At 42.1% G+C, this 18930-nt stretch overlaps 1 protein-coding gene across 1 annotated transcript in view; it reads left to right on the top strand.

Moving 5' to 3' along the window:
• The window catches only part of ARMC3 (armadillo repeat containing 3), a 926167-nt gene that overhangs the window by 631819 nt on the left and 275418 nt on the right, over positions 1-18930 (top strand). The window contains exon 12 of the mRNA XM_044064561.1: positions 15596-15732. Coding sequence (XP_043920496.1) covers positions 15596-15732 — 137 coding nt within the window. The remainder of the gene's footprint in view (positions 1-15595; positions 15733-18930) is intronic.

The raw sequence follows: 18930 nt of genomic DNA, 5'->3' as shown, positions 1-18930 counted from the left end.
AAGCACCCCCTCTCTTACCTTCCTGGTCCAGTGCATCATTCTGGCTCACCACTAGCTTTCAACAAGAAAATTGTACCATAGCAAGTGGCAAAAGTTTGCTAAATGGTAGACTAGACTGTAATCTTGACCCATATTCAGCACCTGTTGATAAAGTTTTAGACTTTTTGGCTTTACTCTTTGAGGCAGGCACATCAGCCTCTACTATCTGAGTGCATCTTGCTGCAATATCTAAGGTCTATATTGGTTTAAAAGGTTCATCCCTTATGTCACATAAACTTTGCAAAGCCTTTTTGAAAAGCACCTTAATGCTCAGACCCCCATATAAAGAACCCTCTGCACTATGGGATTTGAATCTGGTACTTTAATATCTTGTTTCTCCCCCTTCTGAGCCTTCAGCAAGTTGTGACAAAATTATTGTCCTAGAAAACTTTATATTTAATAGCTATCACTTCTGCCAGAAGAATATCAGAAATACAAGCCTTATCCTGCAAACGCCCCTACTTAATCTTTCATAAGGATGGGGTCTCCCTCTGGACAAATCCCCCCTTCTTAGCAAAGGTTGATTCCGATCAAATATCAATCAGACTTTACAACTCGCAGTCTTTTTTCCCAACTTTTCCAGTAAGAGGGAGTACTACCTGCATTTACTAGATGTACACAGACAATTACATTTCTACCTTCACAGAACAAAGGATATTAGAAAATCTGACCAGCTCTTTATTTGTTTTGCTTCAATCACTTTAGGGAGTTCAGTATCTAAAGTTACTCTGGCTAAATGGCTTAGAGACTGTACCACCTTTGTTTACAACAGAAAGGAACTCCACCCACCAAGACCTGTAAAAGCACATGAGGATGCAACAGCAGCATCTGCAGTTTTTCATGCCAGAGCTTCTGTAGATGATATTTGCGCAGCGGTGACATGGGTATCTATTCATACCTTCATTACATATTACAAACTGGACCTGGTCTCTAGGGGACATACATCATTTGGCTTGATGGTGCTCAGGAATATTCTTCCATGAGGCCTCCCAAGATCCAGGTAGCTGGGGACTCTGTCCCACAGTCAAGGATTACATGAAGATTGACAGCATCAGATACAGAAGTTATGTCTTGCCATAACGTTCATCTGTGTTGTCGATCTTCACTAATCCTTGACATTCCCTCCTTCCTTCCCCCTGCCTTTAGAACTCTTGGTGGATCGGAACGCTCCAAAGATTGGCTTTCATTATAGAGACACAGATATGGCCTCTGATCTGTTATTTCTTGGCTGTCACTATTGTTTGCAAACTTGAGCTGAGGTAATTTGGTGAGGAGCATTATGGGTAGAGCTTAGCTCAAGAGTTTTTGTAAGGCGCGAGCTAGAATAATGGCCGAGTCTGTTCCAAGGCTCGGAACTGAGCCCACAGTCAAAGATTAGTGAAGATCGACAACACAGATGGAACTTTATGGTAAGACATAACTTCTTTTTATAAGTGAGAAGTTTTCAGAGAGGTGGGGGTCTGTGTAATATTGTAAGTTACCTTATAACCCTACACCTAGATTCAAGGAATCAGATGATTTCTTAACTTGTGTTGAACAACTTATTATTTCAAATGATTTGAAATATGAGTTACTATGACTGATACTCCTCCACTGATTGTTTTTTTGTCATCCCTAAACTTTATAAGAATTTGACCCCCCCCACCCCCAAGAATACGTGTTCTTTCAGGGAATGGGTGTCTTACAGAACATTTAGCAATATTTCTTGGGAAAGGTTTTAAACAATTACTGGAGGATGTTCTATCTATAATTAAGGTCACTGTCAACTCTATTCAGCTGATTAGTGAGGTACAGGTGGAACAGACTTATCTTTTATGCACTTTGAATGTAAATTCTCTGTATATAGCATCCTACATTTGGGTGGACTACCAGCATTATGTTTCTGGTTTACAGAAATGGATAAATATGTTTTGAATTCAATGATATTATTTTAACTGAACTAGTATTGACTAAAATGTCCTTAATACAGTCTGCTAAAAAGTACTGACCTTCACACCCTTGTATGTGGATTTGTTTATGGGGTTTTTGAAAACAAGAAAATATATGATAGAACTAGAAATCAGTTTTTACCTTTTATTTGTACGTGGCATCATTTTTAGATGACTGTTAGTAGCTATGGCAAGGGGACAAGGACAATTTACAAAAATTTCTACAGTATCTAAATTCTAATGAGTTTGGTATAACCTTTTCTGTACAAGTTGATTCACTTCCATCAGCTTTTTGGATGTGATTGTAACTAAATTGGATGATGAGTTCTTTTCTGCCTCTACTTACAGGAAACTGTTTTCCAAGGACATTTATTTAACATCAAATTGTTGCCATCCACCACATGTGATTCAGAATATATCAAAAGCACAGTTTGTGTGTTAAACATATTTGTGAATATACTGAATGTGAATTTGTTCAATCTTGCCATTCATTCTTTACTGATGGCTCCGATACGGCCGTTTGCAATAGCTCGAGACCAAGCCCCTTATCCCATGATGTACTGCTGGAATTATCTCAGCTCTAGTTTACCATGGCACGGATCTCAGAGGTTCCAGTTTTGCTCGAGCCAGTAATCACTAAAAACGTGTTTTAGTTGTAGTGGCCTCATGTTTGGCCTGGTTGTTTTTTCTGTATTATATGTATATATATATATATATATATATATATATATATATATATATATATATATATATATACATATTTAGCCAGTGTTGGCCCTTCTTTCCTTTGGGCCATTGTTTAGAGTGTGTGTGTGTGTGTGTGTGTGTGTGTGTGTGTGTGTGTGTGTGTGTGTGTGTGTGTGTGTGTGTGTGTGTGTGTGTGTGTGTGTGTTTCTATAGTTATTCTATAGTGATTCTGGTTTAATTACCTGTTTTCTAAGCTTGTTAATTTTGAGCCTAGGCATGTTTTTTTTCCTGATAATTACTGTGTGTGCCTCATTAGGCTTGTATGACTTTGCTTTTAGTTTTAAGCCTAAGGGATTTTTCTTTGGATATGTCTGAGGATAAGGACAAACACCCAAAGTCTGGATTCAAGAAATGTCGAGACTGCGGGCAAAAGATGTCTGTGACTGATGGGCACGTTCAGTATGTATATTGTTAGGTGCTGTACATTTGCAGGAGTCCTGCAGTATTTGCCATTCCTTTTCCTCAAGGGTATTATTGGAGAGAAAAAGGAAGCTTGTTGAGAGAGGCTTGCTGAAGCATCCTTTTTCCGAAGCTTTGAGTGACCAGGATGGGGCCAGCAAATCCTCCAAGTCTTCGAAATCTTCAGGGGACTCCAAGACATCTAAAGAGTCAAAAAAGTCTAAGAAAGTGGAGGATTCTGGGACATCTGCTCCACAGCTCTAACTGCCGAGTGTCTTTTCGTTTCAGTGCCGTCCCACAGCTCTGGATCTGGTTTCTGAGAGACCTGCATCTCTCCTTCAGTCGGCACCGTCGTTGCACTCCTCTAGGACTTCTGTTAGCCTCTCTGATTTGGATATGGACCAATTGGTGCAGAAGCTCTTACGGGCACCAGGCCTTGCTGAATTGTTGTTGGCTCTGACCCTAGCGTATGAACCGAAGACCACCACCCTGGATTTGACTGCTCCTCCCCCAAGTCATACCAGACCTTCGAAGCTAGTGGGGGCTGACCTGCTGATCGTGGAGCCTTTGGAGCCAAGACCTGCTCCTGTGTTCTCGGTTCCATCCATTCTGACATCCTCGGTGCCAGCCAGGGACTCTGGGAGCCGACACTCTCCTCTCGGGTCTGGAGAGGATAGTCACACTGACTTGTCGGTGCCGACTCTTCCTCTCGGGGCCTTGGCTCGGATGAGCTCGGCCCCTACCTCTGGCTCGGAGCCCATGGCCTCAGTGCTGGAGGGGATGGTGGTTCCTTCGGGTCTGTCAACTCCTTCTCATCGGAGTTGTGATGCCTTCAAAGCCATGAGGAGAGCCTTGTCCCCAAAGACATCCTCGACACCAGGTCTGGCCTCTTCTTCCACCAAAGCGCCTGTGTCCACTTCTGCCTCCATCGTCCAGGCTAAGCGTAGAGACCCTGAGATTCAGGTAGCCCCACAGGGCACCCCCTGCTCTTCTGAGACCTCTCCAGAGGCTCCCACTGAGGAGGTCCCCAGGAAGAGATTGTGCAAGAGGAGACACTTGGACTCCCCACAGGAGTTTTTGACATCTGACACTGACTTGGATCAGAAGAGTCCCCACGATCCCCCTCTGAGGATATCTCCTTTGCAGAGATACTCGAGATCCTTAGGCAGAGGGGTGATTGGCAGTCCAAAAGCCCTACTGAGGATGAGTCAGTTCTCCTGAAGGCTTTCTGGTCTCAACCTTCCATCTCTTGGGTGTCTCTGCCCTTCAATGAGCTCATGCAGCTGATCTCTCGGAGGGCGTGGGAGTCACCGGAGTCCATGGAACCTGTCCCTCGGAGGCCTAATACGTTTATTTCTGCCCCCTAGATAAATCCTTTTTGTCCAAAGGAGTCCCTGTTGATGCAATGGTGGTGGCAGCGGCCACCAAGAAGGAAATGTCTGAGGCTTCCTCATCTATCCATCCTCCTAACAGAGAGTCCAGGATCATGAATAGATATGGGAAACGCATGTTTAGTTCAGCGACTTTCACACTCGGATCCCTGAACTATTTGACCCATTTCACCAGACTGTAAAGAGATCTCCTTAAGGAGCTGGGAGATACTTTTCAGGGTACTGTAGCTGCAGGGGCTTCCGACAAAGTTGCCACCCAGCTTGCTACCCTAAATTCCATTGTGAACTCGTCCATGCATCTCATATCATATACAGCCGATGACAAACCTAGGGCAGCGGGTACAGGAATTGCTCTAAGAAGACATTCCTAGATGCGCTTGTGTTCCTTCACGGAGCCCTTTAAGTCTTCATTTACGAACACCCCTTTTGATGGCTCATCTCTCTTTGGGCCTAAAGTGAAGGAAACTTTGACCAGGTGTGAGCAGGAGGGATAGACTCTGCCTGCTGTCGGAGTCCATTTTTGAACCCCTACTCGGCCTTACTCCAAAGGCCAAAGGGGAGGAAAAATGTGATTCCAAAAAGCCCAAGGAGCCTTTCAGGACACACATGGTGAACCCCCCCTCTATGGGGCAGAGGAGGGGGTAATAATGGAAGACGCTGCCCTCGTGGCACAGGGGGTTGGCAACACCAGGGTGACAGAGATCACTTCTCCGGTCAACTCTATCAGCGCTTCTGAAAGGAGGCCCGACTGTCCTGCTCTGGAGGCAGTTGGGGGTCGCTTATCTTTGTACCCAGATGCCTGGCAAGATATAACAAATGACAGCTGGGTACAAAATATTATTTCCAGAGGGTATTTCATACCATTCCCCTCTCCACCCACACCCGCAAGGAGAATCCCGGATGTTTCACCCAGTTACAGGGAACAAGCAATTATAGAGGTCCACAAGTTGCTAGAAAAAAAAAAGTCATCCAGCCAGTCCCAGCAGACCAAACAGGATCCGGAACTTACTCAAGATTCTTTTTGGTTCCAAAGAAAACAGGGGACTGGAGACCTATATTGGACCTCAGCAGACTCAACCAATTTGTAAATAAAGAGAAGTTCCGGATGGTCATGCTACAGTCTATACTTCCCTTTTTGGGGAGAGACAATTGAATGTTCTCGATAGATCTCAAGGATGCGTACTACCACATAAAAATGGCCAGGCCATCCAGAGATCATCTGCGTTTCTGGCTGGGAGCCAGTCATTATCAATTTCAAGCCCTGCCCTTTGGCCTCACTACAGCCCCCAGAGTGTTCACCAAATGCATGGCAGTGGTCACGGCTCACCTGAGGCATCTAGGATTTCAGGTGTTTCCGTACCTAGACGATTGGCACCTTACCTCCACCACAAGGCATCAACTGATTCAGGCAAGGGAATACACTCTGACATGCTGCAATCACTTAGGCATTACAGTCAACTTAGAAAAGTCTGCCTTGTCGCCATCACAGCATATCATCTTTATAGGGGCAGAGTTAGACACTTCAACCACCACTCTATGACTAACAATCGAGAGGGTCTTTCTTCTTCACCAACATTTCAGCTCATTGGTATCAAAAGACAGAGCACCAGCCACAGAAGTTTTAAAAGTATTGGGTTTGATGGCTGCAGCGATCTTGGCCATACCATTAGCAAGGATGCATATGCAGATTCTTCAATGGCTGCTGTTCACTGAATGGTCTTATCAGGAACTTCCCATGAATCACATGATTTTAATTATGGACTCTTGCAAGAGAGATCGCCAGTGGTGGTTGACGTCTCTTCATGTAACCATAGGATGCCCCTTTGTACTACCCCCTCCAGTAGCCACTGTGACCACGGATGCTTCCCTGATAGGGTGGGGGGGAGCATTTTCAGGGAAAGACTGCCCAAGGCACATGGACGGATCAAGAGTCATACCTGCATATCAGTATTCTGGAGACGAGAACAGTACTTCTGGTGTTGCAGTACTTCCAGGACTCTCTTCCTCTAGGGACGATTGCAATTCAGACAGACAATATGTCAATAGTCTGGTACTTGAAGAAGCAAATCGGGACCAAGTCTTACCCCCTTTGCTGAGAAGCCCTCAGAGTTTGGCAGTGGGCTGTCTCCTCCCAGCACTTTCTGTTGGCAAAGCACATCCCCGGGAGATCCAATGTGATAGCAGACAAGCTGAGCAGGACAATCTTGTTGCCGCACGAGTGGTCCCTCAAGCAAGAGATTGCAGGCAGGATTTTCCGCAAGTAGGGCCAACCTTGCTGCGATCTTATTGCCTGTCACATCAACACGAAATGCAGAAACTACTTTGCCCTGATTCCCCCTTTGGGAGAACCCCCGAGAGACGCATTCGTACACGATTGACCCCCGGGTCTCCTCTATGCATTCCCTCCAATCCTGCTAATACCCAGACTTCTACAGAAGGCAAATTCACTGGGAAGGACCATCATTCTTATAGCCCCTCATTGGCCTCAGCAGATTTGGTTCCCATTTCTTCATCATCATCTCTTGTAGGATTCATGTATTCTGGACCCAGTTCCGGACCTTCTGACAGATCCGTTGGGGGACCTCCATTCTTCCTTGCAGTCACTGAAGTTAACAGCTTAGCTGCTCCAGTTCCCCTCAAAGTCAGGCTTTATAACCTTTCTGATGAGACAAGGCAGATCCTTTTGTCTTCCCATAAGCCTTCCACCAGAAGATTATATTTTAGTAAGTGGAAGAGATTTTCCATATGGGCCTCTAAGCAGAACATTAATCCTTATCAAGCCCCCTTGACATCCATATTAGAATTCTTGACTATAATCTTTAATAAAGGAGCTGCAGCTGCTACAGTTCGGGTCCAGTTGGCTGCTATATCAAACTTTCATCTCGGAGTTGACAGGCTAAACATAATGTCCCACAAGTTGTCCAAGGCCTTTCTCAAAGGAACCTTTCACATGAGGCCTCCAGTGAAAACTCCTTATTCTCCTTGGAATCTAAACTTTATACTGTCTCGCATAATTCTTCCCCCCGTTTGATCCAGCATCATCTTGTGATCTCAAATTTTTATCATGGAAAACCATATTTCTGGTGGCTATTACTTCTGCCCGTAGAGTGTCAGTACTTCAAGCCTGATCTATCAGTCCTCCTTATTTGATTTTTCATGCTGATAGAGTATCTCTTGGGACAAACCCCTCTTTTTTGCCCAAAGTTTGTTCGGAATTTAATACCAACCAAGTCATTGAGTTGCCAGTCTTTTTCCCTAACCATTCCAATAAACTAGAGTATATGCTCCACAAACTTGACATTCACAGACAACTCAGATATTATTTGGACAGAACAAAAGATGTTAGAAAATCAGACCAGCTCTTTGTGTCTTTCTCTGAAGCCAGAAAAGGTAGACCAGTGGCTAAAACAACGCTTTCTAAATGGCTATCTAATTGTATCACTTTTGTTTATTCAGCTGCTAATATGCCCTTACTACACAAGATTAAAGCTCACTCTACCAGAGCAGTTTCTACATCTTCTGCATTCCAAGCCAAATTGCCCCTGGATAACATTTGTGCTGCAGCCACTTGGGCTAAACCTCGTACCTTTATCACTCATTACAAAGTTGATAAGGCCTCCAGGGACAGGGCTTCCTTTGGGTCTATGGTCCTGAAGAATGTACTCCCCTGAGCCACCCGAGATTGAGGGTGCTAGGGATGCTACCCATCAGTAAAGAATGAACGGCGAGATTGAGCAACTTCACATTAAGAAGTTATGTACTCACCATAACGTTCCATATGAGTTGTTCCATCTCGCCTTCATTCTTACGTCCCTCCCTCCATCCCCCTCCTGGATGATAGTTGACCTAGAGGCTGGTCTCATCCTGGTTGCTCAATTCTTCTTCCTCTCTATGGGAGGGTAGTTCTCTTATAAGGATATAGTACACGCAGCAAACAAGATCTGAGGTAATTCCAGCAGTGCATCATGGGATAAGGGGCTTGGTCTCGAGCTACTGGTAAACCTTGAGCTTTGCAAACGGCCGTATCGGAGCCGATGGATCGGCTCCGAACCCATCAGTAAAGAATGAAGGCGGGATGGAATAACTCACATGTAACGTTATGGTGAGTACATAACTTCTTAGTATTTAGTATTGTTGCACATGACTTAGCACATGGGTTTAAATATATGGATTATAGCATGACATGTACAGAGAAATTTGGAAGAAGTACACAATATGGACAGAGGGGATCTCCTCAGATATAGGGAAAAGTGAATTTTGGATAGTGTAGATATTAGATTTATGTTGACATATTGAACCACTACCCCTGAGGGGGGCAACCAACTGTATATTTGAAAGTTTATAAGGTTGAGCATATTTTCCATCAGAGGAAGTGATTGAAATTCATATGATCCCTCCAGCCTTTGTTAAGTTTGTGTGAGATTGCAAATAGTGGGGATTGGGGAATTTGCCCTTTCCACATTGTAGTGCAATCTCAGTGTTGGTATATTTAATTAACAGGGGGAGTGGGGGCACAGCCCTCCACATGAAAGGGTATGAAAAAATGAGTTTTGTGTTTTTGGGGGGTTTCATTGTTTTTCATATGTTCATGGACAAGTACTAGGCTAGCTGCTTTTGTGGGACATTTTAAGCCTAGAAGAGTTCACTCAAAGGTGAGAAACAGACCTTGCACCTTGGTCTGTGAGATAAAAACACCAGTTATTATGCTAACCCCCAAACCCTGTTTCAGTCCTTTTGGATTGATGTTTTTTTTATTTTGGTGCATTAATACTTTGATAGTTAGAAGTACAGCGATATATATTTTCTACACACGTGTGTTTAATGAATATATGTATGTATATATATATATATATATATATATATATATATATATATATATATATATATAAATATGTGTGTGTGTGTGTGTGTGTGTGTATATAAAACAAATATAACAAATATAGATATATTATAATGTGTAATACAAAATATGTATATATAGAGAGAATAAAAGATTGTGGGAGACCGACATAATGTTTAAGGTGTTTACCTTACATGCACATACACAAGGTGCAGGGTTTGATTCTAACATGGGTAACTAGCTAGGCTTAAAATGGCTCATAATAGCAGTTAGCCTAGTGCTAATCTATGAAACTATGAACTTATATACATACACCATATACATATCTGATATTATAATTATGTAGCTGTATTATACACATATCACATATGTAGCTTATCTTCTGTGTATTGCATCCAACAGTTAAAGAGGAAATCAAAACTTACTGATATTCATAAAGGACTAAAGAATTCTAGTTTAAATATTCTGGTCTAATTATAGTAACAGCTTTTCATACAGTGCTAAAACTATAGGAACTTGTTTGTGGAGGGGAAAAATACAGTCCTTAATATGAAAATTGCAGAAATATTTACAAAAAAATGGGGGGACATTTTAAGAGATAGCTAGTAGTAATCTAATCTTGAATTTTGTTGATTATGTTTTATATTTAAGAAGCACTATTCTAGCATTAGAGAAATGTGCCTCTTTCTTCCTTTAATAACAAAAAAAATCACAAGCAATATGGGAACTTGATGAAACGCAAGAATTTTTAAAACAGTTCCAGTATCCTCATTAGATCCCCTGTTGTTTTCATTTAACATCTCATTAAAAACTGGATTTGTACCATCTCATGGAGGAGTAGCAGTTGTTCCTATCTGTAAGGGAGGTAATAAACATGAAGTTAAACATTACAGGTGAGTGTTAGGGAAAATGATTGAGAATATAAATTTTAGAAAAAGCAAAAAGTATACTTCTGTCTTGGATTTATCCTGGAATTGTTTACTTGAGAGTGAGTTGCTTGACTGCACCGCTAGACTTACTAGAACCATTGTGTAAAGCGCTTGATGCAAATGTACTGGTTAGAGCTGAGCATCTTGACTTAACAAAGGCCTTTGACTATTTTTCATATCTGGATAATATACTTTAATATTTTATATGTGGGTATTATACAAGGTAGAATATGCAGGATATCAGTCCTTCCATAATTTATTGGGGGTGGTAAACAGTTAAAGGAAATTAACTGGAGAAGGAAAAAATGCATGCATTGTGAGTGGTACTCTGACTTGTATACTGCTAATATGAGACTGTGCTGGAGATATTTATTGTGCTTGTTTGTGAATAGCTGCAGGCTTATTCCCTATGTGGAACTCAGAGGTTGCAGTTGACAGCAGACTTAGAACATATACTGCTGTTGCATTGGATTACTACATTCTGCAAAGAGAAATGCTTAAGTAGCATAGTCTGGATACAGGTTTGCTGCATCCGGAACTGTTTTTTTTTTTGCCTTCTGTGTTTCTGGCAGCCATCTTGTGTTTGCCTTCATTGGATTACTACATTCTGCAAAGAGAAATGCTTAAGTAGCATAGTGTGGATACAGGCTTGCTGCATCCAGAGCTGTTTTTTTTTTGCCTTCTGTGTTTCTGGCAGCCATCTTGTGTTGGTAGTGAGAGTAACAGGGTTGCCTGGACCTTGTCTGGCACAGGTTGGTTGGTAAAGAAAGCAGGGGCTAGTAGGATTGGCTAGATTTCTGTGTTTGTAGAATCTTCTATTTTTTGTGGTATTTAAACCCCATGTTTGAGCTGGTTTGTGCTTGTTTGCACATCACGCACTGCAGCTGCACTGTTCTTAACCCATTGTGAGGTATTCCAGCTACAAATTTTCCCTTAGTACCACTTCTGTGATCACCTAGTAGTACTCCTCTTAGACCTTCTACCCTTTACCCCTTAACTCTCTCTGGCATCTCTCCCTCAGATTCTGACAAATATGGATGGACAATTTCCTATGGATTCTCCTGCCAGTCTGGTTGATATGGGCATCCTGAGACAGTGTAACAACTGCCTCATGTACACTAACAACCATCTACTACTACCACCTTGTGAGAGATGTAATTACATTAAGAACCTGGAGTCTATGCTCTCTCTATATATCTGGCACTAAGAAGGTTGTCAGCACAAACACCACACCTCAAACACCACCCACACTTACACAACTCAACCCCACACATGTGGAGGTCCTCAACAAAACATGCCCAAACAAAAGAGACCTCCGGGAAAAAAACATACATGAACTCCACTGCCCACCACACCACACACCACACATAGTCCACATACCTGTGTCTCACAGCCACTAAAGCCTAAACTTAAACCCAAAATATAAGTCATAGGAGGCTCCATTGTGAGACACACAGATGTGCCCCTCACCAGGCTGGATAAGGAGAAAGTCACGGTTAGTTGTTTGTTAGGTGCATATCACCCATGCACTCATGTCTGTCAACAACAGGTACTTTTATGACTCTTTCATAGTCCATGTTGGCATGAATGACTTGAGATGTACCTCCCTGGACTATATGAAGAGAGACATGATCTAGCTCACTGAATACGTGTCCCAGGCAGGTATGTTCCTAGCCTGAAGCAGCATTCTACCGTCACCCAGAATGATGACTCAACACGAACAGAAAATGATTGACTTAGTTTCTGGTGTCATTCCAAGGGGATCCAGTACCTGACAGCCTGGAAAGACATGATCAACAGACTACAATGCTTTGCCAGTCTTCTGTCAAAGGCTGTTGCCTCCCCCATAGTGCCTTTTTAGGCAATACCATGAGGTCAAAACTGCTAACATGAAAATTTCATCAAAACACAAATTACAGGTCATGCTGCTAAACACTAGGAGTCTAAACATGAAACTGCACTCATTGCAAGCATTCTTAACCCTGGAGGATGCTGATATTTGTGCAGTCACAGAAACCTGGTTCAAAGTTGTGGAGAGCACCCCAGCCATACCAGGTTGCTCATCCTATCATACATTAAGACCCCAATCCGTGGGCAGCAAAGCAAAAGTAAATGGAGTTGCAATATATATTAAAGACATACACACCTCTAGGCTAGTCAACTAGTATGACACGCAGGAGACATTCCAGGTGCAGTTAACCATTGACAAGACCCCTATTCAAATCATAGCTAGCTACAGGCCCCCAACTTTGACTGAAAAAAATTGCTGTCCAGGACCAAGAAGGAGTAGGTGCCTAATTGGAAGCAATTTCTCATTAGCCTGAACAAGCAAATAAGAGCACTAGTGAAATCCTTCAAAACAAACTTCGAGTCCAAACCGGCGACATCTATTAAAGACAGTCTTAAGGCCTTCTTCACATATGTCCGCAATCTCAAAGGAAGCACTCAGATCTCTGCAGAACTGGTGGTCAAGGACACCACATACACAAATGCCATAGATATAGCCAACCTGCTAGCAGACAGGTTCAGTGAAAACATCACCCCTCTGTCCCCCCATCAGTAAATTAGGACACCCCCAACACCTGCCCCATCCCCTTATCTCTAGGGAGCAAGTCATCACTGCCCTCTCAAAGGCAAAAAATACAGCCTCCATGGGACCCAATAACATTCCAGGCTGTATCCTACTTGAACTCAGGCAGGAACTTGCAGCACCATTAGGTACCCTATTCAACCAAAGCCTGAGTACTGGCTTTATCCCAGCCAAGTGGAAGACAGCCACTGCCATCTCTTTACACAAAGGTGGAGCATCCACCGATCCAGAAAATTGTAGACGCATTAGCTATCAGCCTAGCTAGCCTGATCTGCAAGGCCATGGAATGGATTATCGTGGACCTCATTAACAAGGACATTGGCAACCTCCAAACACTCAATCCCACACAATTTGGTTTCATCAAGGGGAGGTCATGCCTATTAAATATGGTCGGCATCTTTGAATCAGTCACCAAAGGTGTGGACGAGGGGAAGATGGTGCACACCGCCTAACTTGACTTGGCCAAAGCCTTCAATAGTATTCCCCACTTAGGTCTAATAGATAAACTCTCTCAACTAGGCATCAATCCGTACGTTACCATATGAGTAGCAAACTGGTTAATGGATAGAACCCAGCAAGTCAAAATAGGGGAAGCGACCACAAGGAGTAGACCCGTAATGAGTAATGTACCTCAGGGATCGATCTTGGGGCCTAAGTTGTTTGGGATATACTTTTCTGAGGTGCAGGCCAAAACCAGTGGGCTATGGCTGACCAAGTTTGCAGATGACTGCAAGCTGGGTGCTGTTATCAATTCCCATAGTGGTGTGGAAATACTGTAAGAGGGTCTTACCCAAACAAATGACTGGTGCCAGAAACATGGCTTCAAACTGAATGCCAAAAAATGCATCATCATCCCCACTGGGGAGAGTAACATCCCCAGAAATTACTACATTAATAACAAGGGCCTAAGCACGCAATCAGTCGCGAGGGACATGGGTACCCAGGTTGATAGCAAACTGACTTTTGACCACCATGTTGTCTCCTTTCGGCATGTACCTCACAAAGCACATGCAACAGCTGGAGAGACCACAGAGGTTCCTCACTCGGAGAATCCAGGGCCTCAAACATCTACCCCACACAGATAGGCTATACGCCCTGTCCCTTTACTCAGTCACATACAGACTCCTCATCGGTGACCTCTGTGTGGCATACAAAGCAATTTCAGACCCTGCCTTGATGGGACTGCTGCATATCCACAAGTCAAGTTCCACTCAAGTAACCTGCACGTGCAACCTCAACCTGATCTGTGACATCAATAGGACTTGTTAGCAGGACAGATTTTTGTGTCCCAGAGACTTCCCCTTCTATGAAATAGACTCCCTCTCCACATCAAGCAGAGTACCTAATTAACCCTTTTGAAGTGCAACCTGGATAACTGGATGAGGAACAGAAAATGCACCCCTGGGTTTCCACCTGTGTCCCTACTGGACAGGGGCATCGGGTGCTGACTTGTCAGAACATGGGCTAAATTCCTGGCTAGGCTTGTGAGGGCCTTAGAGCCAATAGCCTAGTAACTTCCTATGATCCTATGATCCCATGAGTTATATGTGTTTTATCTTTTTCACTTTAGGCTGTATGTACCACACTTATCCTGAAAATGATCCATTTTGATCAGCACTCTATCCTTGTTAATGCATGGATAGAATAGATACATAAATAAACAGAATATTAGTTCCTGTTGGTGTAATAGTGAACAAATGAAAATTAATAGTTGTAAAGGATTTGGGAGTGTGCATATATAATAAATAGTTATATGTATGCTACTACAAAAGAAAATGTATGGTGTTGTACATTAAATGTTCCTTGTAGTGGATAAAAGACCCGTAATTCTTGGCCTTCAAATATACTGTTGTTAGAGTAAGGCTAACACCTGTTTGCAGTTTTGCAACTATAATTCAGCAGAGGCTGAACTGATACAAAAGCTCCTTACTACAACTGTTTTTGGTACTTAGAAATACATTCACCATTATGTGAGTGTAGTCCATAAAAAACAGGAGTCAGATTAGCACTTTCATTCCTTTACTATTGGAACTTCTTCAGAAACATTTGATTTAAAAATCAGACCAGTTAAATAGTCAAACTGATGACATCACACTATCATTAAGAATTTGAGCAAATAGTTAAACCAATAAAAAAATGTTTCTGAAGAAGTTCCAATAGTAAAGGAATGAAAGCGATAATCTGACTCCTGTTTTTTATGGACTACGCTCACATAGTGGTGAATTTATTTTTAAGTTTGAAGTAGTTTGGTTTATATGTTCATGTTTTGGTACTTAGATTTGTAAATTTTAGCACCAGACTTCAAGAACAAAACTATTTCAGCATTGATTGCATTGTATATTTTCAGTTGATCTGAGAATACCTTTTGTTGTCTGCTATGGACATTAGGGAAGGATACTGTGACATGGCAGATGGTATAGGGGTGACCGAAACACATGAAAAAAGATTCCAGTTAAAATAACTTTGTTAAGCTTAATTAATGGGAATGCAAATTTCTGCAATAGTTAAGTGGCCTGTTTAAATAAGAAATTAGAAATATTGTGAAGCATGATACATAGAGTAAACACTAATATTTTGCAGATCACTGCCAGTTAGCAAGATGTTTTGCAACATGAAAGCATTATAGCACTCTGAGTGTTGGGCCTATGTATATGAGATATTAAGATTGTGCAAAGGCATTTGGTGATATGCTAGCAGTTCCTGAAAAAGTTATAATTTTTCTTTCTCCATAGCTGAGAAATGCAGGGGGACTGATACCACTTATAAATCTACTGAGTTCAAATAATGAGGAAGTCAGACGCAGTGCATGCTGGGCTGTGCAAGTCTGTGCAAATGATGAGCCAACTGCAGTTGAACTATGCAGACTAGGGTAAGTATTACTCCTTCTGCTAGTTATGTTTAACATGTGATAATGCTCAATGTTCTGTTAACGTATACATGAATGACATGAGATAATAATGTTATGATGGTTTGTAATGTATGGTATGCTAGTATTTAGAATGTCCAAAATAAGGGTATCTAGGTGTGGTCTACATTACTTGTCATATTTTCCAGTGAATTATGTCTTTTGTTTAAGGAAAAACGGTGTAATGAAATAAGCATGTAAAACTGGTAACTACTGCCAGAAAAACTCAACCAAGCTAGAGCGTGTCTAATACCCTAAACAAGAACTATGGCAACTTATACACCAGAGCTTTCATTCTGTATTCAGGACTTCATCAGAACTCCTGTATTCAGGACTTCATCAGAACCAGTTTTTGTTTTGGATTCCTGGTATTGTAGCTTGTTACAGTTTTTGTTTTGGTTCTTGGTTATTTCTGTGATTTATCCACATTTTTTTTTGGTTATCAATACCTTATACCTCCTGTAATGGAGGCCCATGGAATATATATGCAATTGACCCCTTACGGTACTGGCAAGGTCAGTATAAAAGCCCAAAACATGCATGTCAGCAGCTAATGGGGTCTGGCTTTATTGGCCTGAATGTAACCATAAAAATGTAAAAAAGTAAAAAGATGATAGTCATTCAGAAGCCATGCACTGGAAACGCTTGATGGACCTTAAGGGGTCATTTGTATGTATCCCATGGGCCTCCATTACAGGAGATTTAAGGTATCAGACTTTGAAAGCTCTAGCTTGGCTGAGGCTTTCTTGCAGGTTTTACTGAATGGTTTGTCTTTGTGACCTTTTTTTACCCTTTGGTTTAAAAGTAATAACTAAGAAGAGCAACGTATAGTTGGCACTTAAATTCATGTTGAGTTCCCATAGAGATAAAGACTGCTTGTAACCATAAAAACTTGAAATAGTACTATTATTTCATTACATTTTGTAATGGAAACATAAGCTTGGCAATAGGCTTTGCTATGTATTATGAAAGTGAAAAGACTGTATCAGATCCTGATAACCAGAATCAGAGCTATAGCTATGTCATCTGCTGCCTTGTGCAGTCACCCAGACTGGCATCCCCTCAGCTTAAAGATAAGGGCCAAAAAATGGTCTTTAGAGATGCCAGTCAGACCTCTGCAAAGAAACAGACTTGTAATTGTTAATGGGACACAAGTGCAGTACCAGTACTCTGGTTTGTATTTAAGAAGAATGAGTAAAACTGCTACTTCTTAAATTAATGCATTTAGTATTTTAGTACGTTAGAAACCACAGCAGCTCCTTGCTACAATTTTAACTTACTAACTTACTAAATGCATTATCTAAGGAGACGCTATTTCACCCACAGCTTCTTAAATAATTGCCGGACTGAGCATGTGCCTCCATCGGGAACTGCCAGTTGTACCTCTTAACAGCTTGTACCTGGTGCAGCCATACACTTTACTCTACTGTAGTTACAGCTCTGACCACAAGTTGTTTTCAAGCTGGACTCTTTCCAGCAAATGTAATTAATTATATTATGAAATCGGATGTAGAAAATGCCGAAAATGGATCATCTATTACTTACAAAAAAAAGTCATCTGTGGGATATTTTCGTGAGATAATGTCCACATTCATGTAGTTACATCCTTTGGCTATACTATGGGATGAAACTCACTGAAGATAGATTGCCTCATTACCTGACTGTAGGACATCCTTATTTACATAGTAAGCCATATACCAAATCTTCATTTTGATTAAATAGAAAAAGAACAAATGTAAATTAAAGACATTCTGTTTTACTTACATAGGTACATACTGGAATATTATTCAGAGGGGAGAACTTTTCCTGGAAGACACCCCTCCCGTGACAGTGGGGGACCACGTAACTAGGGCTCCAGAGATTGTTTTCACAGACAACCCTATCAGCGCTCCTGAATGGAGGCCCAATTACTTACCTCTGGAAATATTTGGGGGAAGATTCTCTCTGCATCATTCAGCCTGGCTTACAATAACCTCGGGCTCTTGGGTGCAGAAAATAATTACTGGAGGTTACCATATTCCCATCAGTCTTTTCCAAAGTCCCAAAAGCAAATCCCTGATGTTCCACCCAGTCAAAGAGATCTAGCAGCAGTAGAGATTCAAAAGCTGCTTCAAAATAGTCATCCAGCTAGTCCCACCAGACCAAATAGGATCTGGATTCTACTCAAAATTCTTTTTAGTGCCAAAAAAGACAGGGGACTGGAAACCAATATTGGATCTCAGCCTATTGAACAAATTTGCACAACAGACAAAATTCTGGATGGTCACGGTTCAGTCAGTCCTTCCCTTTCCAGAGAAGGACAATTGGATGTGCTGTGTAGATCTTCAGCATGTGTATTACCACATAAAAATGGACAAATGCTTCAGAAGATATCTCCACTTGCGGCTAGGAGCCATTCATTACCAATTTTGAGCACTGCCCTTTGGTCTCACCACAGCCCTCAAGGTTTTCACCAAATGCATGGCAGTCATAGCAGCTCATTTGAGACTACAAGGATTCCAGGTGTTTCCATATCTAAACAACTGGCTCCTCACTGCTCCCTCAAGGCATCTACTGCTTTACACCATAGACTTTGTTCTACATCTTGCCAAGGCACAAGGCTTTCCAGTCAACAACAAAAAGTCACAATTGACTCCCACGCAGGATCTGGAGTTTATCAGAGCAAGGTTAAATACAGTCTCCTGTGTAGCTTCCCTTCCTCTCCACAGACTGTTGAAACTATGATCGCAACTTCAGGTAATCATTTCCCAAAACAAAATTCCTGCTCGTCTGGTACTACAAGCTCTGAGAACCATGGTAGCAACGATAACATTAGTTCCCTTAGTGAGGTATCACATGAGGCTTCTTCAATGGCTCTCGGCATCACAATGGTCACTTCTAACACACCCCATGTCCCATCCAGTCTTGATAACAAATCGCTGCAAAAAGGATTTATCTTGGCGGATGAAGCCAGAAGAGATTCTATGGGGTTGTCCCTTTTCCCCCCTCTCAGACCAAGGCCGTAGTGACCATGGACGCTTCCCAGATAGGGTGGGAGGGACATTTTCTGGGAAAGACTGTTCAAGGCACTTGGCCCCCGCAAGAGACCAATTTGCACATCAGTGTTCTAAGAATTGAGGGCAGTGCTTTTGGCATTGTAAGCATTCCAGGCTGTCCTTCCTT

The sequence above is a fragment of the Protopterus annectens genome, chromosome 3.part0 (genome assembly GCF_019279795.1).
Source record: "Protopterus annectens isolate FY-2018-M chromosome 3.part0, PAN1.0, whole genome shotgun sequence".
Classification (NCBI taxonomy): domain Eukaryota; kingdom Metazoa; phylum Chordata; order Ceratodontiformes; family Protopteridae; genus Protopterus; species Protopterus annectens.
This window is presented reverse-complemented; position numbering and strand designations above follow the sequence as displayed.